At 38.9% G+C, this 20,897-nt stretch overlaps 1 protein-coding gene across 1 annotated transcript; it reads right to left on the bottom strand.

Annotated features, from left to right (window-relative positions):
- Nucleotides 1–1,203: 1,203 nt before the first annotated feature.
- LOC115221285 (cyclin-D1-binding protein 1 homolog) lies at nucleotides 1,204–20,828 on the bottom strand. The gene is made up of 10 exons (XM_029791433.2): nucleotides 20,674–20,828; nucleotides 15,579–15,641; nucleotides 14,723–14,802; nucleotides 11,606–11,687; nucleotides 9,988–10,081; nucleotides 8,379–8,449; nucleotides 6,239–6,315; nucleotides 4,544–4,849; nucleotides 1,642–1,688; nucleotides 1,204–1,369 (listed from the first exon to the last, which is right to left on the bottom strand). Exons 1-10 carry the CDS (start codon nucleotides 20,750–20,752, stop codon nucleotides 1,270–1,272), a joined length of 999 nt encoding a protein of 332 aa, XP_029647293.1. The 5' UTR covers nucleotides 20,753–20,828; the 3' UTR covers nucleotides 1,204–1,269.
- Nucleotides 20,829–20,897: the final 69 nt, after the last annotated feature.

Genomic DNA, 20,897 nt, shown 5'->3' with positions numbered 1-20,897 from the left:
GAGTCCAGAAGCTGGCTACCCGCATGGTTCTTGGTCTCAAGCATTTGTCTTATGAAGAAAGGCTGAAGATGCTCGACCTTTATTCTCTAGAAAAACGATGACGATGTGGTGATCTCATTCTTGCTCACAACATCATAAGCGGAAAGTGTAACCTCTCGAAAGAGCTGTTCTTCACTCCTGCTCCAGAGCGTCAGCTGCGGGGTCACTCCGAAAAGCTCTATCTGCGACGATTTCATCTCAATCGAAGGAGAGGGGCTTTCTCTGTCCGGGTTGTGGATCCGTGGAATAAGCTGCCGGACGAGATAGTGAAGATGCCGACGACCGCTCGGTTCAAAGTCTCCCTTGACCACAAGTGGCCTGAACTCTTTACATGAACACCACCTTCTACATAACTCCATGTCCCCCTACATGGCCTTGCTTTTCGCTTTTTGAGCCAAAAAATTAACTAACATGCTCCACTGTCTGCTTTGGGATGGTTCCTGTAGCTGGATGCCCTTCCTAATGCGAACCACTTTACAGTAGTGTGTACTGTGCACTTATTTCGTGCTACCAAGTCTAGTCAGGTCACCATGTTGCTTGCAAGACAACCAAACCCAAGGCAGGGAAATGGGGGTTGTCTTTACACCAGGAGATGAGGGTTGGTTAAAGTATGAAAGTGGAGTGAGCGGGGAGCTGGTTCTTATTGTAGAGCAGCTACATTAATAAGGCCCTTTCATTACTGTATTTATTTTGAGAGGTTCTGTGTTTCTTTCAATTACTTTAAATATAACAAAGAAATTAGTAGAATAACATAGTTATCATTAAGCTAGTGTTAGGAACATAAATTGTGACTAAGGTTTGGTGGAAGATTTTAATTCAAAACTAATGAAAACAAGGTATTTGTACTCAGAGCCAGAGCTGGTTTCAGCCCGTTGGTAACAGAAGAGAGGGTGAGAATGATTAGTAGGAGCTTCAAGTACAGGTGGATCCTTAAGGTACAAGATAAGGAGTGAGGGGACAGAGGAACTAGGTGAGCATGGGAGAGGGGAGGTAGGCAACAATGTAAAGACTGGGTTGGGTTGAAAGGTGGATGTAGGGAATGATAGATAAAGAGTGAAAGGATGACCAGTGGTGCATAGACCAAAGATTGCTTCTCACAATAATAGCTTTAATAGGTGCTTTAGTCAAGTCAAAATTGAAGCCACTGAAAAAAACAAACAATTGTTCACTTTACAAAAAAACTTTTATTTACAGTTCTTCAGAAGTGTATATACAAGAATACTATTAGTGTCAGTCCGTGAGACCATGAATTTTCTCTGTATTATGCTCAACAGCCTTTAATAAGAATTCCAACCACTGCTCATCATCTTCATCAGTCACATGTGATGATCTACAAAAAGAAGAAAAAAAAGTAAAGAAATTACTTGGACACAAGTAAGGGTTGGCAGCAAAAACAGGGGCATCTAGCTGTAAGAAAATCTGCTTCGACAAATTCTGTGACTCATGCGTTAAAACAATGATGATGATGATATTAATGGTTTTATAGAAATGCCAAACTAAAGCCTTACAAATTTTCAATAGTGAAAACAAAGCAAGCAAGCAAGAAAGAAAAGAAAGAAACAGAAAAAAAACACTTCAAGTAAAAATAAGTCAATGACTCACCTGAGACAGTTCAAAAAGTTCCTCAAAATTTCAGCCAAGTGTTCAGACTATGATAATAAAAGGAAAGAAAAAAATTGATTTAATATGAAAATCTTCAGCCAGGGTGGGCCTTATATTTTGTTTGTAATCAGTGCATTATCTTATCTTTTACTTTTACTTGTTTCAGTCATTTGACTGCGGCCATGCTGGAGCACCGCCTTTAATCGAGCAACTCGACCTCGGGACTTATTCTTTTGTAAGCCCAGTACTTATTCTATCGGTCTCTTTTGCCGAACCGCTAAGTGACGGGGACATAAACACACCAGCATCAGTTGTCAAGCAATGCTAGGGGGACAAACACATATATATATATATATATATATATATATATATATATATACATATATACGACGGGCTTCTTTCAGTTTCCATCTACCAAATCCACTCACAAGGCTTTGGTTGGCCCGAGGCTATAGTAGAAGACACTTGCCCAAGGTGCCACACAGTGGGACCGAACCTGGAACCATGTGGTTGGTAAACAAGCTACTTACCACACAGCCACTCCTGCGCCTGTGTATGTTTCAGCATGTCTTGTGCTCTGAGTACTGCCTCTCTCATTAATTATTTAATACTGTATAGGATTGATTTGCTTACTAACATCATCATTATTATATAGTGTCCATTTTCCATGCTGCCAGGGGTTAGACAGTTTGATCTGCACTGGTTAGTTGGAGAACTGCACCAGGTTCCAATCTGTTTTGGCTTGGTTTCTATGGCTGGCTGGATGCCCTTCCTAATGCTAACTACTCCAAAGAGTGTACAGGGTACCCTTAACATGTCACCAGCACAGATGCCTTTTAGGTGTCACTGGCATGGATGCCTTTTGCGTGTTACCAGCATAGGTGCTTTTCACACATCACCAACACTGACCACGATTATGATTACACTTAGCTTGATGTCTCTTTTCTTCGTTTTGTGTGATGTAGTACACTGCAATTTCTCTTTGTTAAAAGGCACAGTGGACCAGTAAGAAGATGTACTTGTGTGGGCAGTATAACAACTGGAGTGTTAAAAGAGTTTACGTGAGTATATATACAAGGGGTTGCTGAAAAGTTCTTGCCTTTGTTTAAAAGAAAATATAGGAGGATCAGTTAATTTTGATTTTATTCAACATGTTTCACTCTCAGATTCACACACTTATGACAGTGGTCCTTCAGTTTTTTAAGTTTTGTAAAAGAAATTGGAATGTTGGGCCACCAACCAGATCTTGCACACCCCCTTGTGTGTGTGTGTGTGTGTGTGTGTGTGTGTGTGTGTGTGTGTGTGTGTGTGTGTGTGTGTGTGTGTGTGTATGTGTATAGGCGTGGTTGTGTGGTAAGAAGCTTGCTTCCCAACCACATGGTTCCGGATTCAGTCCCGCTGTGTGGCACCTTGGGCAAGTGTATAGCCTATAGCCTTGGGCTAACCAGTCTTGTGAGTGGATTTGGTAGATGGAAACTGAAAGAAGCCTGTAGTATATATATATATATAAAATTAATAAATAAATAAAACATATGCATATATACATACATATATGTACGTACCTACCTCTACATGTATATATACATGCATATATGGGTACAGGACACCAAAAAAACGTCGAACACAATGAGAAATGAAAACGTAAACACAAAACCAAGGAAATGGACATTTTTCTTAAACAACAAAAAAATAGAGTACAGGACATACAAAACAAGGAAAATTCCCCTTCTCCAGTCGCCTTTGTTTCATCTACTCCACGTTTCGAAGGTCATTCGTATGTATATATATATATATATACATACGAATCCCAGAAGATGCTCAGATAAGAAGTTTTGTCTTTTCAACCTCGTTCATCTACTCTTCTATTTCTGCGCAGATCATAAACCCCTTATTAGTTCTTTGCATTATCCTGTCTATTTCAGTACCATGTCATCATGTAAATTATAGTTTCAGTAGTTTCGACTTCCTTGTCGTGGCCTTAAGATATTACCTTAGTTCACGCATTTCCTTAACTGCAACATATTCATTGAATCATTCATCTATTAAAGTTTATCACACAGGCACTTATTTCTCTAATTTTGCCTTAGATTGTCTGACTGAAAACTCTCAGATTTCTCAATTCTATTTTACTATTATCAACATTTGCTGTCTCGTTAAATTAAGCTACGCAAATCCCAAAAGAATATTTTTCTCCCTCGTGTTCTTGACCTCTACCCACCCACTCTCTCTGGCTCTGTCTCTCTCTCTTTCGGCCTCACTGTCTGTCTCTGTCTCTCTTTCGATTACCACTCGCTTCGTCATGAAGAAGATGATGACCACCACCACCACCTCCATTATTTTAAGTGCTGTACACGTTCAGTCTGATGGCTATGATGCCCACGGCCATGAATTTAAGTATAAACTACTTAACTACCTTGGAAGTTGTCTATTTTAATTAGGAAACAAACTAGATTTGTATTTGGTGGGGATTCTAGTGTTATAATATAAAAAAGAAAATTCACATTAACATCACATTTCCTCTAGTTTTTTTGCCTATCAAATCAGTTGCTCTCTCTCTGCATATATATAATTTGTGATGAATCTGTGTGCATATATATATATATATACACCAACACACACGATTGGGTGCTGAAAAGTTCCTGGTTTTGGGTAAAAGAAAATACAGGAGGATCAGTTAATTATAATTTTATTCAACATATATCCCTCTCAGATTCACACATTTATTGCAGCAGTCCTTTTCTAAAAGAACTTGGAAGATTGGCATTCCAACTAGGTTTTTCATGATACCCTTAAAGCCAGGAATTTTTCAGCACCCCTTTTAAATACATATATATATATATATATATATATATATACACAGGCACACAAACTCATTGTGAATTAAAAAAATAATAATACTCACATAAGCTCGAACAAAACGATGTCCCATTGGTGGATAAAGAGCTATACCCAGTTGGTCAACTGCTGGACTCAACTTCTTAACATGGTCTGCCAGGTCATCATACTGGCTAATCTGCTTGGCTGTGTCACATTTACCATTTTTCATAGTGGTCTTTAGTGCTTCCTTGAGCACATGATTAGCAACCTTAATGAGACCCTGACTGGGTCCCAGTAAGGTCTTGTCCTCTTCACTCCATTCATCTTCATTGCAATGGTCACCAACCATGATGTCATCAATATCATCAAACTGACCGTTTTCAGTCACGCCCTGAAAGAGAACAAAGAATACATGCATCTTAAATGTTTTATTACAAGACCTTACATTTTAGATGAGAGGAGAAATGAGATGGTATGACAGACATGACTTTTTAAAAGGCCTAAGTGATATTAGTGAAATAGTTATAAATTGATTTACTAATATGCCCTTCAACCCATAACACCTAACTCTGTGGTTTTCAACCATAATCCATGACTCTTGGGGGTTTCCATATAAGATTTTCTTGTTAAAATTTATGTGCAATAAATTTCTTATATTTCTATAATACACAATATTTTAATTTTTTTTTTTACACAATTCCTAATAATAATTGATTATAAAAATAAAGTGGGATGTTTTTCAATATACAGTAAATGGCTATGGAGGTTCAGTAGAGTAAAACAGAAATCAAAGGTGTTCATCATCATCGTTTAACGTCTGTTTTCCATGCTGGCATGGGTTGGACGGTTCGACCGGGGTCTGGGAAGCCAGGAGGCTGCACCAGGCTTCAGTCTGATCTGGCAGTGTTTCTACAGCTGGATGCCCTTCCTAACACCAACCACTCTGAGAGTGTAGTGGGTGCTTTTATGTGCCGCCGGCATAGGTGTCAGGGGAGGCTGGCAACGGCCACGATCGGTTGGTGCTTTTTTATGTGCCACCGGCATCGAAGCCAGTCAAGGCGGCGCTGGCATTGGCTACGTTCGGATGGTGCGTTTTACGTGCTACCGGCACAGGTATCACAACTACAATTTCCATTAGATTTTTATTTGATGTTGATGTACTTGACACAATAGGTCTCCTCAAGCACAGCAGGTTGCCCTACGATCCAAGGTAAGCACAGCAGGCCGTTCATAGGTAAAAAATGGTTGAGAGCCACTGATCAAAATTAACAAATCCCTAGCAGTGCTCCAACACCGCCACAACCTTAGGGCTGAAACATGCAAAAGAATAAAAATGAAAAAAATCATTTGTTATTTTTTTCCCAGCTAATTTAACTCTTTAGTGTTCAGATTACTCTGTCAAACGTAATGCTTATTTATTCACATAGTCTTGAATTCCCATTATCTTCTTGTAGCTTTGAGATTTCAATGACGTTATAGCATATCTTTAGAATGACATTATGGGGTAGGCGTGAAAGGCCTAATCCACCCAGTTTGATCACGAAACAAGTAGAATATTTGGGCCTAATGTGGCTAAAATGAGTATATTTAATGTAAAAGATAACATTTCTTTTAACACACAGATATAAATACACACATGAGCAATCAACTGATGAATAATGCTACAACAACCATCAGATAGTCTGCATTAAAAATAAAAAACAAACTTAGATCTTTCTTATGATTTTTTCCCCCCCTTTTCATGTAAGAATGTGTCAATGGTAGAAAGTTGCCATCTTACCTGTTCTAACTCTTGTAAAGCATCAGCAATAAGACCCATTGATACTCTCATTAGATCTACAATGGCTTGTTTATTATCTGTGGGGGGAAACAAAAATCTGGTTCTGAGTACAGAAATTTTCAAAGTAAATCATTTTTGGCAGAATATATACAATTTATATATGTGTGTGTGTATATATATACGGTTTTGACTGAGGGCTAGCAACCAGATGGCTGCACCAGGCTCCAGTCTTGATCTAGCAGAGTTTCTGCAGCTGGATGCCCTTCCTAACGCCAACCACTCCGAGAGTGTAGTGGGTGCTTTTTACGTGCCACTTGCATGGGGGCTAGTCAGGCGGTACTGGCAATGACCTCGCTTGAATCTTTTACACGTGCCAGTGAAGCGACATTGGTAACGATTACGCTCAAATGGTGCCCTTTTACGTGCCACGGGTACGGAAGCCAGCTGGCTGCTTTGGCAACGATCACACTCGGATGGTGTTCTTGGCACCCTAATAGCACAGGCATAAGTGCCAGTAAGGCGATGTTGGTAACGATCATACTCGAATAGCCTCTCTGTCAATGATCACACTCGTATGGTGCTCTTTGCACCCTGCTAGCACGGATGCCAGCCATCGAAATGGTTTTGATTTAAAGGAAGTTGATAGGAAATTATGTTATGTCCCCTAATATTGTAACAGATCAGTTTACGAGGTAAGGAAACAAAAGAATTTTAATGAGTACCAAGTACACAGTATTGAGCTCCTTAACTTCTCTTTTCGTACATAACTGATCAAAGTGAATTACTAGATGCTACTGGGATTTTGTACCTGGTGTTGGGCATAAGAGTAATGTCTTATTTTTATATAAAGTAACTTAATTTAGAATACCTCTTTTCCAATGATTTCCTGAAAAAGGAGTCTTAACCCTGAAATACTGAAGTACCAGGTAAAACCATTGACCTGTATTATTTTTATAACTTGCATTTGTTTGGATTATTATTAGCAAGTTTGGGGAAGGAGGTAAGCTGATCACATCAATCCAGGTATCCATTTTATCAACCCTGAAAGACATGAAAGGCAAAGTTGACTTCTGTGGGATTTGAACTCAGAATGTAAAGACGGATGAAATGTCACATTGCATCCAGTGTGCTGACTCAGCCAGCTCGCCACTTTAAGTAAAACTGGCACTCTATTGATTACAATGACAGGTGTTTCAGTTGATCACAAAGGAACAGCCAGCTTGTGAAATTAATGTGCAAGTGGCTAAGCACTCCACAGATATGCACACCCTTAATGTAGTTCTTAGGGAGACTCAGCGTGACACAGAAAGTGACAAGGCTAGTCATTTGAAATACTGGCACCACTCAAGTTTGCCAGCTGAGTGGAGTAGAGTAATGTGAAATAAAGTGTCTTGTTCAATGACATAATGTACAGCTGAGAATTGAACTCATGATCATATAATTGTGAACCAAATACCCAAACCACTAAGCTACGTGCCTTCACATTAATAATAATACTTGTAAACATTTATGTATTCATAATCTATACATATAAAGCTGAATGTGTGTGTGTGTGTGTGTGTGTGTGCAGCAGGTTTGGTAGCCTTCAACTAACACTATCTCTTCCGAGACCCTGTGGCGCAAGTTGACCAAAATTGAGAGTATGATAGAAGAAGGCTTGCTCTTCATTCCGTAGAAGAAAAAATTCAAATTCGACCATGTTAAGACCAAAAATTATTTACATCAAACAGATGCTTTTTTCTATGAAAATCCCTACTTTTTTATGATTTTTTGACTGCTGTGTCACCATTTTTCACTGTATTTCAACCAGAAAAATGTTCACTTAAAGAGAATAACAAGCTACATAATGCAAACTTTTTACTTTTCAAAAAAGATTGAAACTATGTCAAAACTTTGTTAACACGACAGCAAAGTGTTCCGTTTTAGGCGCAACAAAAAAACAAACCTGAGCATCACCGGGCTATACTGCTAGTAGTATATATTAATATATAAATATATTTATAAATTACAAAAAAAAAAAAAGATAAATGGAGAGGGTTAACAATTGATAAAAAAGGTACCAAACTGGTTCCTTTTATCAACCACTGTGACTTGTTATGTAGAGTCAACTGCTGCAATCCAAGCCTTATTAGATATTTACCTTTTGGCTGAGAACTGAAAAAGTCAGAATGCTCCCACACTATTCCTGTTTTGTACAGCATCTCTGGGGAACTGGGGAGAAAGAAAATGGAAACCTTTTATTTCCTTTTACAGTAGACAAGAATATAAGTTTCTGAACACACAAAAAAGCTTGGAATATGTTCTATTCAGAGAAAGCTTCACAAATAGAAAAAAAAAAATAACAATTAAAAATTATGTCACAACATAAAATGATGTTTGGGTTTACATCATCATCATCATCATTGCTTGACGTCCGTTTTCCATGCTAGCATGGGTTGGACAGTTCAACTGGGGTCTGGGAAGCCAGAAGGCTGCGCCAGGCCCAGTCTGATCTGGCAGTGTTTCTACAGCTGGATGCCCTTCCTAACGCCAACCACTCCGTGAGTGTAGTGGGTGCCTTTTACGTGCCACCTGCACAGGTGCCAGACGAGGCTGGCAAACAACCACGATCAGATGGTGCTTTTTACATGCTACCGGCACGGGGGCCAGACGAGGCTGGCATCTAATGCTCATTTTTCCATGCTTGCACAGGCAGTTCTTGCCTTGTAACGGCATTCACCCAAGAGGGGTTAAGCCAGCTCCTATCAAGTTCACTGTATCATGGGTCAAAATGGTCTATACATGTCTGCTGGCAGCTGATTCTGCAGCATGTTGAAGCCATTCCCAGTATCAATGACGAACACCAAAAACTTGAGGGCCAGAAACGATCTCCATATCTGCTTTAACTGCCATGAGCCATGTCTTCAGCTGGTCACCTCTCTACTTACACTAACCTGGAGGGAGGATCTAGTGCTATTACCTTCTGGACAAGCTTGTCATGGGGATGCTGCAACGCATGACCAAACCACCATAGTCTCCTCATCAGAAGAGTTCCCTCAAGAGGTGAGAGACCGCAGTGAGCATAAAGTTGTCAGTTCAAAATGCAGTCTGAGTTACGCAGTTGGAGAAGAAGATGAATACAGAAGCAATCAAAGACCTCCAGCTTCTGAACTCACAATCTAACAACATGGGCAGATGAAAGAGGCAGATTTTCTATGGCAGATAAGTTTTCCATGTAAGACTGGAGATGAACATCGCTTGTATGATGCATGTTTATAGTCATGTAGTTAATGTGCAGGCAATGATACATACACAAACATGCACATATGTGCATATACATATGCATGCACGCACACACACACACATACATGCACAGACACACAATGGGATTCTTTTAGTTTCCGCCTACCAAATTCACTCACAAAACTTTGGTCATCCTGGGGCTATAGTAGAAGACAATTGCTCAAGGTGCTGCACAGTGGGACTGAACCTAAGACCACATGGTTGGGAAGCAAGCTTAGCCACACAGCCATGCCTGTGGCTATATCTGCTGCAAAAGCACATATAGTTGTTGAGTGGTTTGTAATTAAGAAGATCAGAAGAAATAGTGCCTTACTTGGAGAAAAGTGAGGGACTGTGAAAGAAAGGGCCTTTGTAGGAAAACTGCTCCAATAAGTTTTGTCTGACCCATGTTAGCATAAAGGAAGCTGATGATGATGTTCCTAAAATATGTAATATTTAATGCAGCTACTGTTGACTTGTTTACTTACCTGGCACTACCTGTCTGGATGGATTTGATAAATGTGTTAACCTTTTCGATTAGCTCAATTGTGGACTTTTTAAAAGAATCCCTCAGCAACAAACCTTTATTTTGGAAAATGAAAATAAAAACAATAAAATGTTTTTGGAAAGAAAAAAAAAGTTTCATTGATATTGATATTGAGTAACTAATTATTTCAAATCTTTATGAAGAAGACTTTAAAGAAATGGTTTGTAGATAATTGTATTTGATGGGATATAAGACATTTCCCCCCAAAACATCCATAAAAAAAACAAAAAACAAAGAGACCCGGATCCTATACAAGAAGTTGGGCTTCCCTTCAGCTTTGATGCACTAAAACACTTTTTTTCTTCAATATGCACTTCTGAAATTGGGGAGCATCTAATACAGACATGCAATCTTTTATGCCACGAAATATGGCAATTTCTGATTCACTGTTTATTTTGTAATTGTGTGCTGAGGATAACTGAAAAGCCACATTTCCTTTCAGTATCAAGTTCAGATAGATCCAACCTTTAAAAATGTTACTTTCCAATCTCTGGAGCAACAAAATTACTAACTACAAAAGTAAGTTCCAGTTCTCAAAATATTACTACTGTATCATATGATTAACCATTCTTTTTTCACAAGTTAACTTTGTTACAGGAATAGGACTCAATCAAAATATGGTTCATGAATGACCAAAATTTCACATAAGCCAAATACAGCATTTTCTTAAAGGAAACATTTCCTGTAAGAAAAGTGTTTGGTCATTTTAGATTAAGAGTTTAGCATCAGCCTACAGTTACAGAAGTCTGAGTAGATCTATGCTCAAAGGCATTCCAGTTGTGATCAACCAAACTTTTCTTTTCAAGCATACTTTTTCTAGGACTACATTATCCAAAGAGGATAAGACGTGATTTCAGGAAGATAGCAGGTAGAGTGATCACATAATACATTAGGGAAAATTGGTTAAAGGAGGCTGAAGGTCTCAAAAGGTATCTCAAACTCAAAAGATATTTGCATCTGCTAAGAGGTCACATTAACAACAGAATTCTTCAATAGAGTGTCTGGGAGTCATCAACATATGGAAAATACATCTTCACGCCAGCATTACAAATCCCAAGTTATCCTCATTAACAGATTTTTAAAAAAATCTTGAGTCAAGTTATAGTAATAAATTCTAACAAACACAAATCTACACATTTCAGGACAGAGTGTACTAGTTTGACCTTCATAGTTGACTGGTAATTGTTTTAAAAAAAAAGACCTTAGTAGATTTGAATTCAGAAGATAAAAGTACATAATTAAAAGCTGTTGACTTGTTTGAGAAATTCATAGCTTTATGATGTTTATAAGTAACTGTATGTGTAAGTATTTATTATTGCTATAAACATAACTATATGATGAAGGTACCCAAATGCAATAAATTATCAGATAATGAAATGCATATATATATATATATATATACATACAATATTACATAAATTATAGATGTTTTTCTAACAATTACTTTGGATCTATGATAAACATTCTTAGTAATGTGACAGGTTTTGTCTCAGGAAATCTATTACATTTTTATAAAAAGTAAAACAATACGACTTCAAATAGAAAAATAGTATTAATACCTTGTGTTTTTGGGAGCATATAGAAACTGGATACAAGCGTTAGTGCTGTCATCTCTAATTTACTTAACATTTTTGTTACAGCCTAAAAGAAATAGTAAAAGTTGAAGTTGATTCTATATATAACAATAAGGATAATATATTTAAACTGTTATTCAATGAGTGGAAAGGAAAAGAAATTGGACACTAAGTGGTATTATATAATAATTTAAAGAAAATTTAATGAGAAAATAGATAAATATTTAAATAAATAAATTGGTAGACAGCAAGATGATTGCTACAACAGATATGGTGGCATGTGTAAAAAGATTCAAGTAAGGTTGTTGCCAGTACCGCCTGACTGGCCCCGTGCCAGTGGCAAGTAAAAAGCACCCACTACACTCTCGGAGTGGTTGGCATTAGGAAGGGCATCCAGCTGTTGAAAATCTGCCAGATCAAGATTGGAGCCTGGTGCAGCCATCTGGTTCGCCAGCAATCAGTCAAAATCGTCCAACCCATGCTAGCATACCGGGCAAAATGCGTAGCCGCATTTTGTCAGCCATTACGTTCTGAATTCAAATTCCACCAAGGTTGACTTTGCCTTTCATCCTTTCGGGGTCGATAAATTAAGTACCAGTTACACACTGGGGTCGATGTAATCGACTTACTCCGTTTGTCTGTCCTTGTTTGTCCCCTTGTGGGTAATAAAGAAACATATATTAAACTGGACACACTCACATACCACATATATATATATATATATATATATATATATATATGTATGTATGTATGTATGTATATATACATACATACACATGTGGTGGTGAAATGTGATCTTTGGATGTTGAGTCTCACAGAGGCGATAGCAAGTACTTCAGAAGACATGTCAAACTAAGTGAAGTCACGGTTGTGACCAGTGTAAGTGATGCGTGAAAGACACCTGTGCAGGTGACACGTAAAATGCACCTGTGCTGGAGACATGTAAAAAGACACCGAGTACACACTGTAGAGTGGTTGGCATTAGGAAAGGCATCCAGCCATAGAAACCAAGCCGAAATGGACTGGAGCCTAGTGCAGCTCTCCAGCCTACCATCTCCAGTCAAACTAACTCATTCCAGCATGGAAAACATGTTAAATGATGATGATGATGACATGTATGTATGCACGCATGCATGTATGTAGGGTGTCCCGGAATTAACTATCTATTTCACTGAAATTGAACAATTTTTTCAAGAACTCACTTTTATTTATGTTTATCATGTTTAATGTGTGTTAAAAGTGTATAAATGTTTACTCTTTACTCTTTTACTTGTTTCAGTCATTTGACTGCGGCCATGCTGGAGCACCGCCTTAAATCGAGCAACTCGACCCCGGGACTTATTCTTTTGTAAGCCCAGTACCTATTCTATCGGTCTCTTTTGCCGAACCGCTAAGAAACGGGGACATAAACACACCAGCATCGGTTGTCAAGCAATGCTAGGGAGACAATCAGAGACACACAAACACGCATATATATATATACATATATACGACGGGCTTCTTTCAGTTTCCGTCTACCAAATCCACTCACAAGGCTTTGGTCGGCCCGAGGCTATAGCAGAAGACACTTGCCCAAGGTGCCACGCAGTGGGACTGAACCTGGAACCATGTGGTTGGTTAGCAAGCTACTTACCACACAGCCACTCCTGCACCTATAACTTTATAACTTTTTTTTGATAATTTTATTTGCCTTCCTGTTGAATCCTGCTTATCTGTCTATGACAGCCTTTTTTTTTCAATTTGGCGGCATCATCTTCTCTACCTTCATCACCAGAATGGAGCAATAGTTGGACTTTAAATGAATGCATTCAGTTAGTGGTGCAGGAGATAACTCTGGGAATGCTTCAAAATGTGTTTTGCAAAACTTAGGATAGATTTGAAATTTGCAGGGATACAGACAAAATTTTCAATAAAGTTCTGATATAAGATGTATAAATCTATTTATTTTGGTATCATAATTAAGTGATAGACATAAAATTCCGTCAGCTTTTAAAAAATTTGCCTGAATTCATTGAAATAGATAGTTAAATCTGGGAGATCTGTTGGGGCAAGTGAAATCGAAATCGGAATTGAAATTGAACGAATCCTATGACTGGCACCCGGCAGATGCCAGGACCCCTGGAATGGAGATACGTAAAAAGCACTATCCGAATCGTGGCCGATGCCAGCGCCGCCTCGACTGGCTTCCGTGTCGGTGGCACGTAAAAAGCACCATCCGGATCGTGGCCGAAGCCAGTGTCGCCTCGACTGGCTTCCGAGCAAGCTGTTCCGTTGATTGCATCAGCTGGGACCCTCATCGTCGTAACCGATGGAGTACTCCTAACACAAATGTGATGATATGGTTCACTAAAGTTGAACATACTATAAAGGATGGCAATTGCCATGTTTATGTCAATGAACTGCATGCTTCCAAATTTATTTCTTTATTACCCATAAGAGGCTAAACAGAGTGAACAAACAAGGACAGACAAAGGGATTAAGTCGATTACATCGACCCCAGTGCATAACTGGCACTTATTTAATCAACCTCGAAAGGATGAAAGGCAAAGTCGCCCTCGGTGGAATTTAAACTCAGAACAAAGCAGCAGATGAAATACCTATTTCTTTACTACCCACAAGGGGCTAAACACAGAGAGGACAAACAAATGGATTAAGTCAATTTATCGATCCCAGTGCATAACTGGTACTTAATTTATCGACCCCGAAAAGATGAATGGCCAAGTTGACCTCGGTGGAATTTGAACTCCGAACAAAGTGGCAGATGAAATACCACTAAGCATTTCATCTGGCGTGCTAACGACTCTGCCAGCTTGCTGCCTTAATTAATGCTTCCAAATTAAAAGCAATAAATCTGTCTATCTTCACACTGGCAACAAAAGGACTAATACATGTTATTTCTCTACATGGTAGCACAAATGTGAAAATATGGTCCACAAAAAAGGATGGCAATTGCCATGTTTATGTCAATGAGCTGCAAGCTTCCAAATTAAAAGCAATTAATTTTTCAATTTTCACACTGATAACATAAGTTAGTTTTAAATACTGGAATATAACTGTCATGCTGTTATAACAGGAAGAGAAGATAGATAAAAAGTGACTTACTTCTGGTGTTGGATAGGGTGTCTTAGAAAATGCCATAGAGATAAGAGTCACATCATGGGAAAGTGATAAGCTAATATTTCCTGAAAGAGAAAAAACACCCAATTATTAGAGAAATGAGTATACTAACGGTTTGTACTGGTATTCTTTAAACTGATTTCATTTCACCAATGTTCTGATTCAAAGAATTTACTGCAAATTTTTAAGTATAGTGAGAGTATTATAACAATATTTTTTGATAATGGAATTTAAAAAGAAAAAATTTTTTTAGGAAAAAAAAAAGTTTAATTAATAAATTATTCATTTTTACTCATGTTGTTATTTAGTCCTGACCATTGACCTATGGTCAAGAGAAGTTCTAGCTGTGACCATCCCATTTTATAAACAATTTGTTATCTATGACTCTCAAGTTCATATATATATATATACACATACATACACAAATACATACATACATATACACACACAGAGAACCTCAACCCAGCGAACCGATGAATTGTCTTAACTCGCAACAAGAAAGCATCGCAACCAGTCCTGCAGATTCAGCTGCCGGCTTCCTACTAGAGATACACGTGCACTAGTTCTTACCTGTAACCGAGAATAAACCACCACTTAATGTTGTCGAAGACCACCCGACTTTGTCTCCGTTTATTCAACTTAAATTGTATGTGACAGGATCAGATTGGACACCCCTCCAGTGTTCCTGAACTCCCATCTTGTTACACATTTTACTGAAAGAGCCAGAATCTCCAATAGGTCAATCACTATGCAATGCCTTCAACAGTAGAAAACCACAACAACCAATACTCACAAAATAAGACAATGTCAGTCTTAAAAACAACAATACAAAATAGCATACTTATTTGATTCCAGTATTCATCTTTAGTATAATAGGTGTTCTCAGCATGATCTGATTCGCCATCTAAAAATAAATAAAGCATAAAATTCTGAAAATGTAAATACTATAGACATACTATAGTGGCTGTGTGGTAAGTAGCTTGCTTACCAACCACATGGTTCCGGGTTCAGTCCCACTGCGTGGCACCTTAGGCAAATGTCTTCTACTATAGCCTCGGGCCAACCAAAGCCTTGTGAGTGGATTTGGTAGATGGAAACTGAAAGAAGCCCGTCGTATATATGTATATGTGTGTGTCCCCCTAGCATCGCTTGACAACCGATGCTGGTGTGTTTATGTCCCCGTCACTTAGCGGTTCGGCAAAAGAGACCGATAGAATAAGTACTGGGCTTACAAAAGAATAAGTCCCGGGGTCGAGTTGCTCGATTGAAGGTGGTGCTCCAGCATGGCCGCAGTCAAATGACTGAAACAAGTAAAAGAGTAAAAGAGAATACTAATTGACCTACTTTATTATTGTAATTCCAGCAAATCTGTTGTAGTTTGCAAGATTAGATATACATACATACATACATACACATAGATTGCAACTAAGCCTGGCATAGGTACATCAGCACTGTATGTTTGTTAATCTGCATTCAGCACAATTTATTGTCAGGAGTGAATAATGGAGCCTATAAATGGTTGGCTGATTTGATAAAAGTAGAGAGAGAGAGAGAGAGAAAGGGGGAGGATAAAAGTAGTTGTAGTGGCGAGGAAGAAGTATCTAGAATGTGCTTGATGAAGGTGCTTGCTAAATCAGGACTGAAGTGGGGGCTAAACAACAACTAATTTTGTCAACATGGGATCATTTGGAAGTTGTGTAGCCACAGATCCAGCTTCATTGTGCATAATATGATTGAAGGCATTCTAACCATTACTCTTTTACTTGTTTCAGTCATTTGACTGCGGCCATGCTGGAGCACCGCCTTTAGTCAAGCAACTCGACCCCCGGGACTTATTCTTTTGTAAGCTCAGTATTTATTCTATCGGTCTCTTTTGGATGGTGCTTTTTATGTGCCACCGACACAACTACTATTTCCATTGATATTTGTTTCGATGTTCGTGTACATGCACTTGACTCAACAGGTCTCCTCAAGTACAGCGAGACGTTCCGGGATCCAAGGTACTTTGAATGGGAAGGGGCTATGCGGAACTGGAGCCGGAAGCATCTCGGGTCTTTGTAGTCACAGCATATCTCCAGAGATCTCGGTCCTTTGCCATTGCCGCAGTGAGGCCCAACGCTCTGAGGCCATGCTTGACTACCTCATCCCATGTCTTCCTGGGTCTACCTCTCCCCCTGATTCCTTCAACTGTTTGGGAGCGGCACTTCTTCACACATCTCTCCTCATCCATCCGCAGTACATGACCATACCATCGCAAGCGTCGCTCTTGCACACCACATCTGATGCTTCTTATGTCCAGCATTTCTCTCAGGGTGCTTACACTCTGTCGTGCATTCACACTGACATTACACATCCAGTGGATCATGCTAGCTTCATTTCTTTCAGTCTACACATGTCCTCTGCAGTCACGGCCCATGTTTCACTGCCGTGAAGCATGGCAGTTCGCACACATGCATCATACAATCTACCTTTCACTCTGAGTGAGAGACCCTTTGTTGCCAGTAGGGGTAGGAGCTTTCTAAACTTTGCCCAGGCTATTTGTATTCTAGTGGTGACACTCTCTGAGCATCCACCTCCACTACTATCTTGGTCACCTAGGTAGTGGAAACTATCAACTACTTCTAGTTTCTCCCCCTGGAGTGTGATGGAATCTGTTTTCTGAGTATCTGTGGTGTCTATTGTCCCTGTGCATCTGCCACACATGAAAGCTATCTTATCAGTTACTTTCCCGTTGATGTTGCAGCACCTCTTATGCGTCCATAGCTTACAGTGGGTGCATCTTATGGAGTTTCTACCTACACCTTTCCTACAGATCGAGCAGGGCCACCTGCCCGATGGGGTGTGTGCTGAGTTCGCCTTTCTGCTTACTATAACTTTGGTCTTCGCTACATTTACTCTAAGGCCCTTTGATTCTAACCCTTGTTTCCACACCCGAAATTTCTTTTCTAGTTCCGGTAGTGATTCTGCTATGAGAGCCAGGTCATCAGCATAGAGGAGCTCCCAGGGGCAGCCTGTTTTGAATTCCTCTGTTATTGCCTGGAGGACTATGATGAATAAAAGGGGACTGAGGGCTGAGCCTTGGTGTACACCTACTTCTACCTGGAATTCTTCACTATATTCATTGCCAATCCTAACCTTGCTGACAGCCTCTCTGTATAGAACCTGTACAGCCCTTATTAGCCATTCGTCAATCTCCAGTTTCCGCATTGACCACCAGATAAGGGATCGGGGAACCCTGTCAAAGGCTTTCTCCAAGTCCACAAAAGCTATGTAGAGGGGTTTATCTTTAGCTAGGTACTTCTCCTGCAGTTCTCAGACCAGGAATATGGCATCAGTGGTGCTTCTACCCGGCACAAAACCGAACTGCATCTCATCTAAGCAAATTCTCTCCCTAATGAGATGGGTTATGACCCTCTCTATGACCTTCATCACCTGATCCAACAGTTTAATACCCCTGTAGTTATTTCTATCTAGAGCATCACCCTTACCCTTGTAGCAGTTGACTATGGTGCTGCTACGCCAGTCATTGGGTATGACTCCATTATGAACTACCTGGTTTACAATGCGGGTGACTAGGCCATAGCCCACATAACCAGCTGTTTTAAGCATCTCAGCAGTGATACCTGATGGGCCGGGGGCTTTACCTGGTTTCATACCCTTAATTGCCTTAACTACAAGGGAGCTGTCTATTTGGATAGCTGGTCCCTCTACTGGGTCAACATTTGGCAGGCTCTCCTCCTCCCATTCATTCTCCACATTCAGCAGTCTTTCATAATGGCTTCTCCAAGCCTCTTTCTTTTCACCAACATTAAAAGCAAGTGCCCCATCATCCATGCGGACACATTTCTCTTCTGATCTGTTTCTTTATTGCCCACAAGGGGCTAAACATAGAGGGGACAAACAAAGGGATTAAGTTGATTACATCGACCCCGAAAGGATGAAAGGCAAAGTCGACCTCGGCGGAATTTGAACTCAGAACGCAGCTGCGGACGAAACACCACAAAGCATTTCGCCCGGCGTGCTAACGTTCCTGCCAGATCCATTAAGCAATTTATCTATCGCAAGCAGCTTGTGATATAGGAAGATGTAAGGGACATAATTTATCTATAAAGATAAGCAACTGTTTATAATTTATATTCAATAATGAAAGTATCAGTACTCCTTCAATTATCATTTTGCATGGCAAAATAGTTTACTTAAATCAGCATCCATCTTGAAAGTAGATTTGCTCGGGGATTCTATAAAAGAGCCCCAATTAATAATTATAAAGAATTAGACATTGATTAATTCAAATAAACACTAAATTGAATGTCTATTACAGTCTCTGGTTTCTGGCCACTTGTGAAGCAATTTTCATATTAACGCAACAAGTGTATATGTAGAGAAAGTGAAAACTTATCGACCAGACTTTAAACTGGAATCTAAACCAGAGGTTTTCAACCATTTTTTGTGTATAGACTCCCTTGATTAGTATTTTATTATAGTGGACTCCCAGAGCCATTCGATGTTTAAAAACTAGTTTTATAAAAAACTTTTTTCAAAATTCCTATTTTGTTGTTTTCACACATTAACTTGTATGGGTTGAACTATGTTAAACGTTAGAAAAGAGACCTAGCTGTTTCCTGCAATACATATCTATATATATTTCTTTATTGCCCACAAGGGGCTAAACATAGAGGGGACAAACAAGGACAGACAAGGGGATTAAGTCGATCACATCGACCCCAGTGCGAAACTGGTACTTTATTTATCGACCCCGAAAGGATGAAAAGCAAAGTCGACCTCGGAACGTAAGGGCAGACGAAATACCGCTAGGCATTTCGCCCGGCGCGCTAACGTGTCTGCCAGCTATCTATATATACAGCTCATGGGAATTTTTTTTTCAAGGGCTCATAAAATACTATTGTGAATCCCCAATTTACTATTTTGTTTCGAGGACCCCCCCCCCACCAATTTTATATGGATCCTGAGGGGTCATACGCACCCAAATTGAGAACCAATTATTTAAACGTTAAAAGTCACAGAAAAAGCTTGATGCTACCCCAACTTTCTGTCTTGAATCTCAAATTAACGAAACAATAATAATGATAATAATAATGTAGTAATTCTTTCTTTGGTCAAAAGGAATAACCTGTTCATTCGGATTGTTAACCAGGTGTTGGGCTTTACAAAAATTGATATCGTAACATATAATTTTAACTAGTTGTATCTGTGGAAATTCCACATACATTGTGAAAACTTAAGATCGTAGGATTTTGGGTTTTTTTTTTTAGAATCCACAGCTCAATCGAGCAACAATTGTCCTTTCTCTTTGATTTCAAAATAAGGATGTAGTCGTGTATTAAAATTTGTTAAAGCGCTACCAAAGCAATCGAACTGTAGTATAATATTAGCATAGATGATGTCTTTAATTTCGTTTCATAGTCAAGATAGTGTTTGTTTAATATGTAGAGCGTATCAAAATATTAACATAGAAAATGCTATATCTGTAATGAAAACCGTCTTAAACATAATCGACCGATTAAAAAGCATTTATTTAATGAAAATATTTCACTAACTTAGAATAGATGCCTGTCAGACTAAAAAAATTCACGTACACACATGATCGTATTTAAATAAATATTTAGTTGGTTAAAAAAAAATAGGGGAAGGAATAGGGAGTTCTTAACATTAAATCAATAGAAATGAAGTGACAAGTATTTCCAAATACATCTTCGTACATGAAAACATTCAACTCGTCTAAATTATGTTAAAAAAAAATTGGCAGCATTTTAAATAAATGTGACCAAGAAATTAGGAAATATATGATAATGTATACGCTACAAAAATATGAAACGTTCAGAAGCTAAAACGTCGTCCATATGGTATGAGTTGCAATGAAGACAAGCAACGTATATAAGTACACAATGAAAATAGATAGTTAAAGGTATATATACCTCGTAATTGAGACACTGCCAATCCCAAATGGTCGATAACGTCGTTAAAAACATTTTCACTGTGCCGACAATATGCCATGTTTTTCAGTAAATACACCTACATCTGAAGAGTAACACTTGAAAACATTACAATTATTTTCGGTTAGTATTTGACTTCGACAAATAAAAATACTTTTAATCTGGAGAAGCTGCTTTTAAAATTCATAAAATTATGTTGTTTAGAT

Source organism: Octopus sinensis, linkage group LG18, assembly GCF_006345805.1.
Source record: "Octopus sinensis linkage group LG18, ASM634580v1, whole genome shotgun sequence".
Taxonomy (NCBI): domain Eukaryota; kingdom Metazoa; phylum Mollusca; class Cephalopoda; order Octopoda; family Octopodidae; genus Octopus; species Octopus sinensis.
Note: the sequence above shows the minus strand (reverse complement) of the source record. Positions and strands in the feature narration are given on the sequence as shown.

What these genes read in the sequence shown, in the direction of transcription:
- LOC115221285 (XM_029791433.2), bottom strand. Translation starts at nt 20,752, where the DNA reads ATGGCATATTGTCGGCACAGTGAAAATGTTTTTAACGACGTTATCGAC. An exon ending in ATCGTTTTGTTCGAGCTTAT is followed by an intron (nt 1,689 to 4,543) that starts GTGAGTATTATT and finishes TTATTATCATAG; the next exon opens with TCTGAACACTTGGCTGAAAT. An exon ending in AACTTTTTGAACTGTCTCAG is followed by an intron (nt 1,370 to 1,641) that starts GTGAGTCATTGA and finishes TTCTTTTTGTAG; the next exon opens with ATCATCACATGTGACTGATG.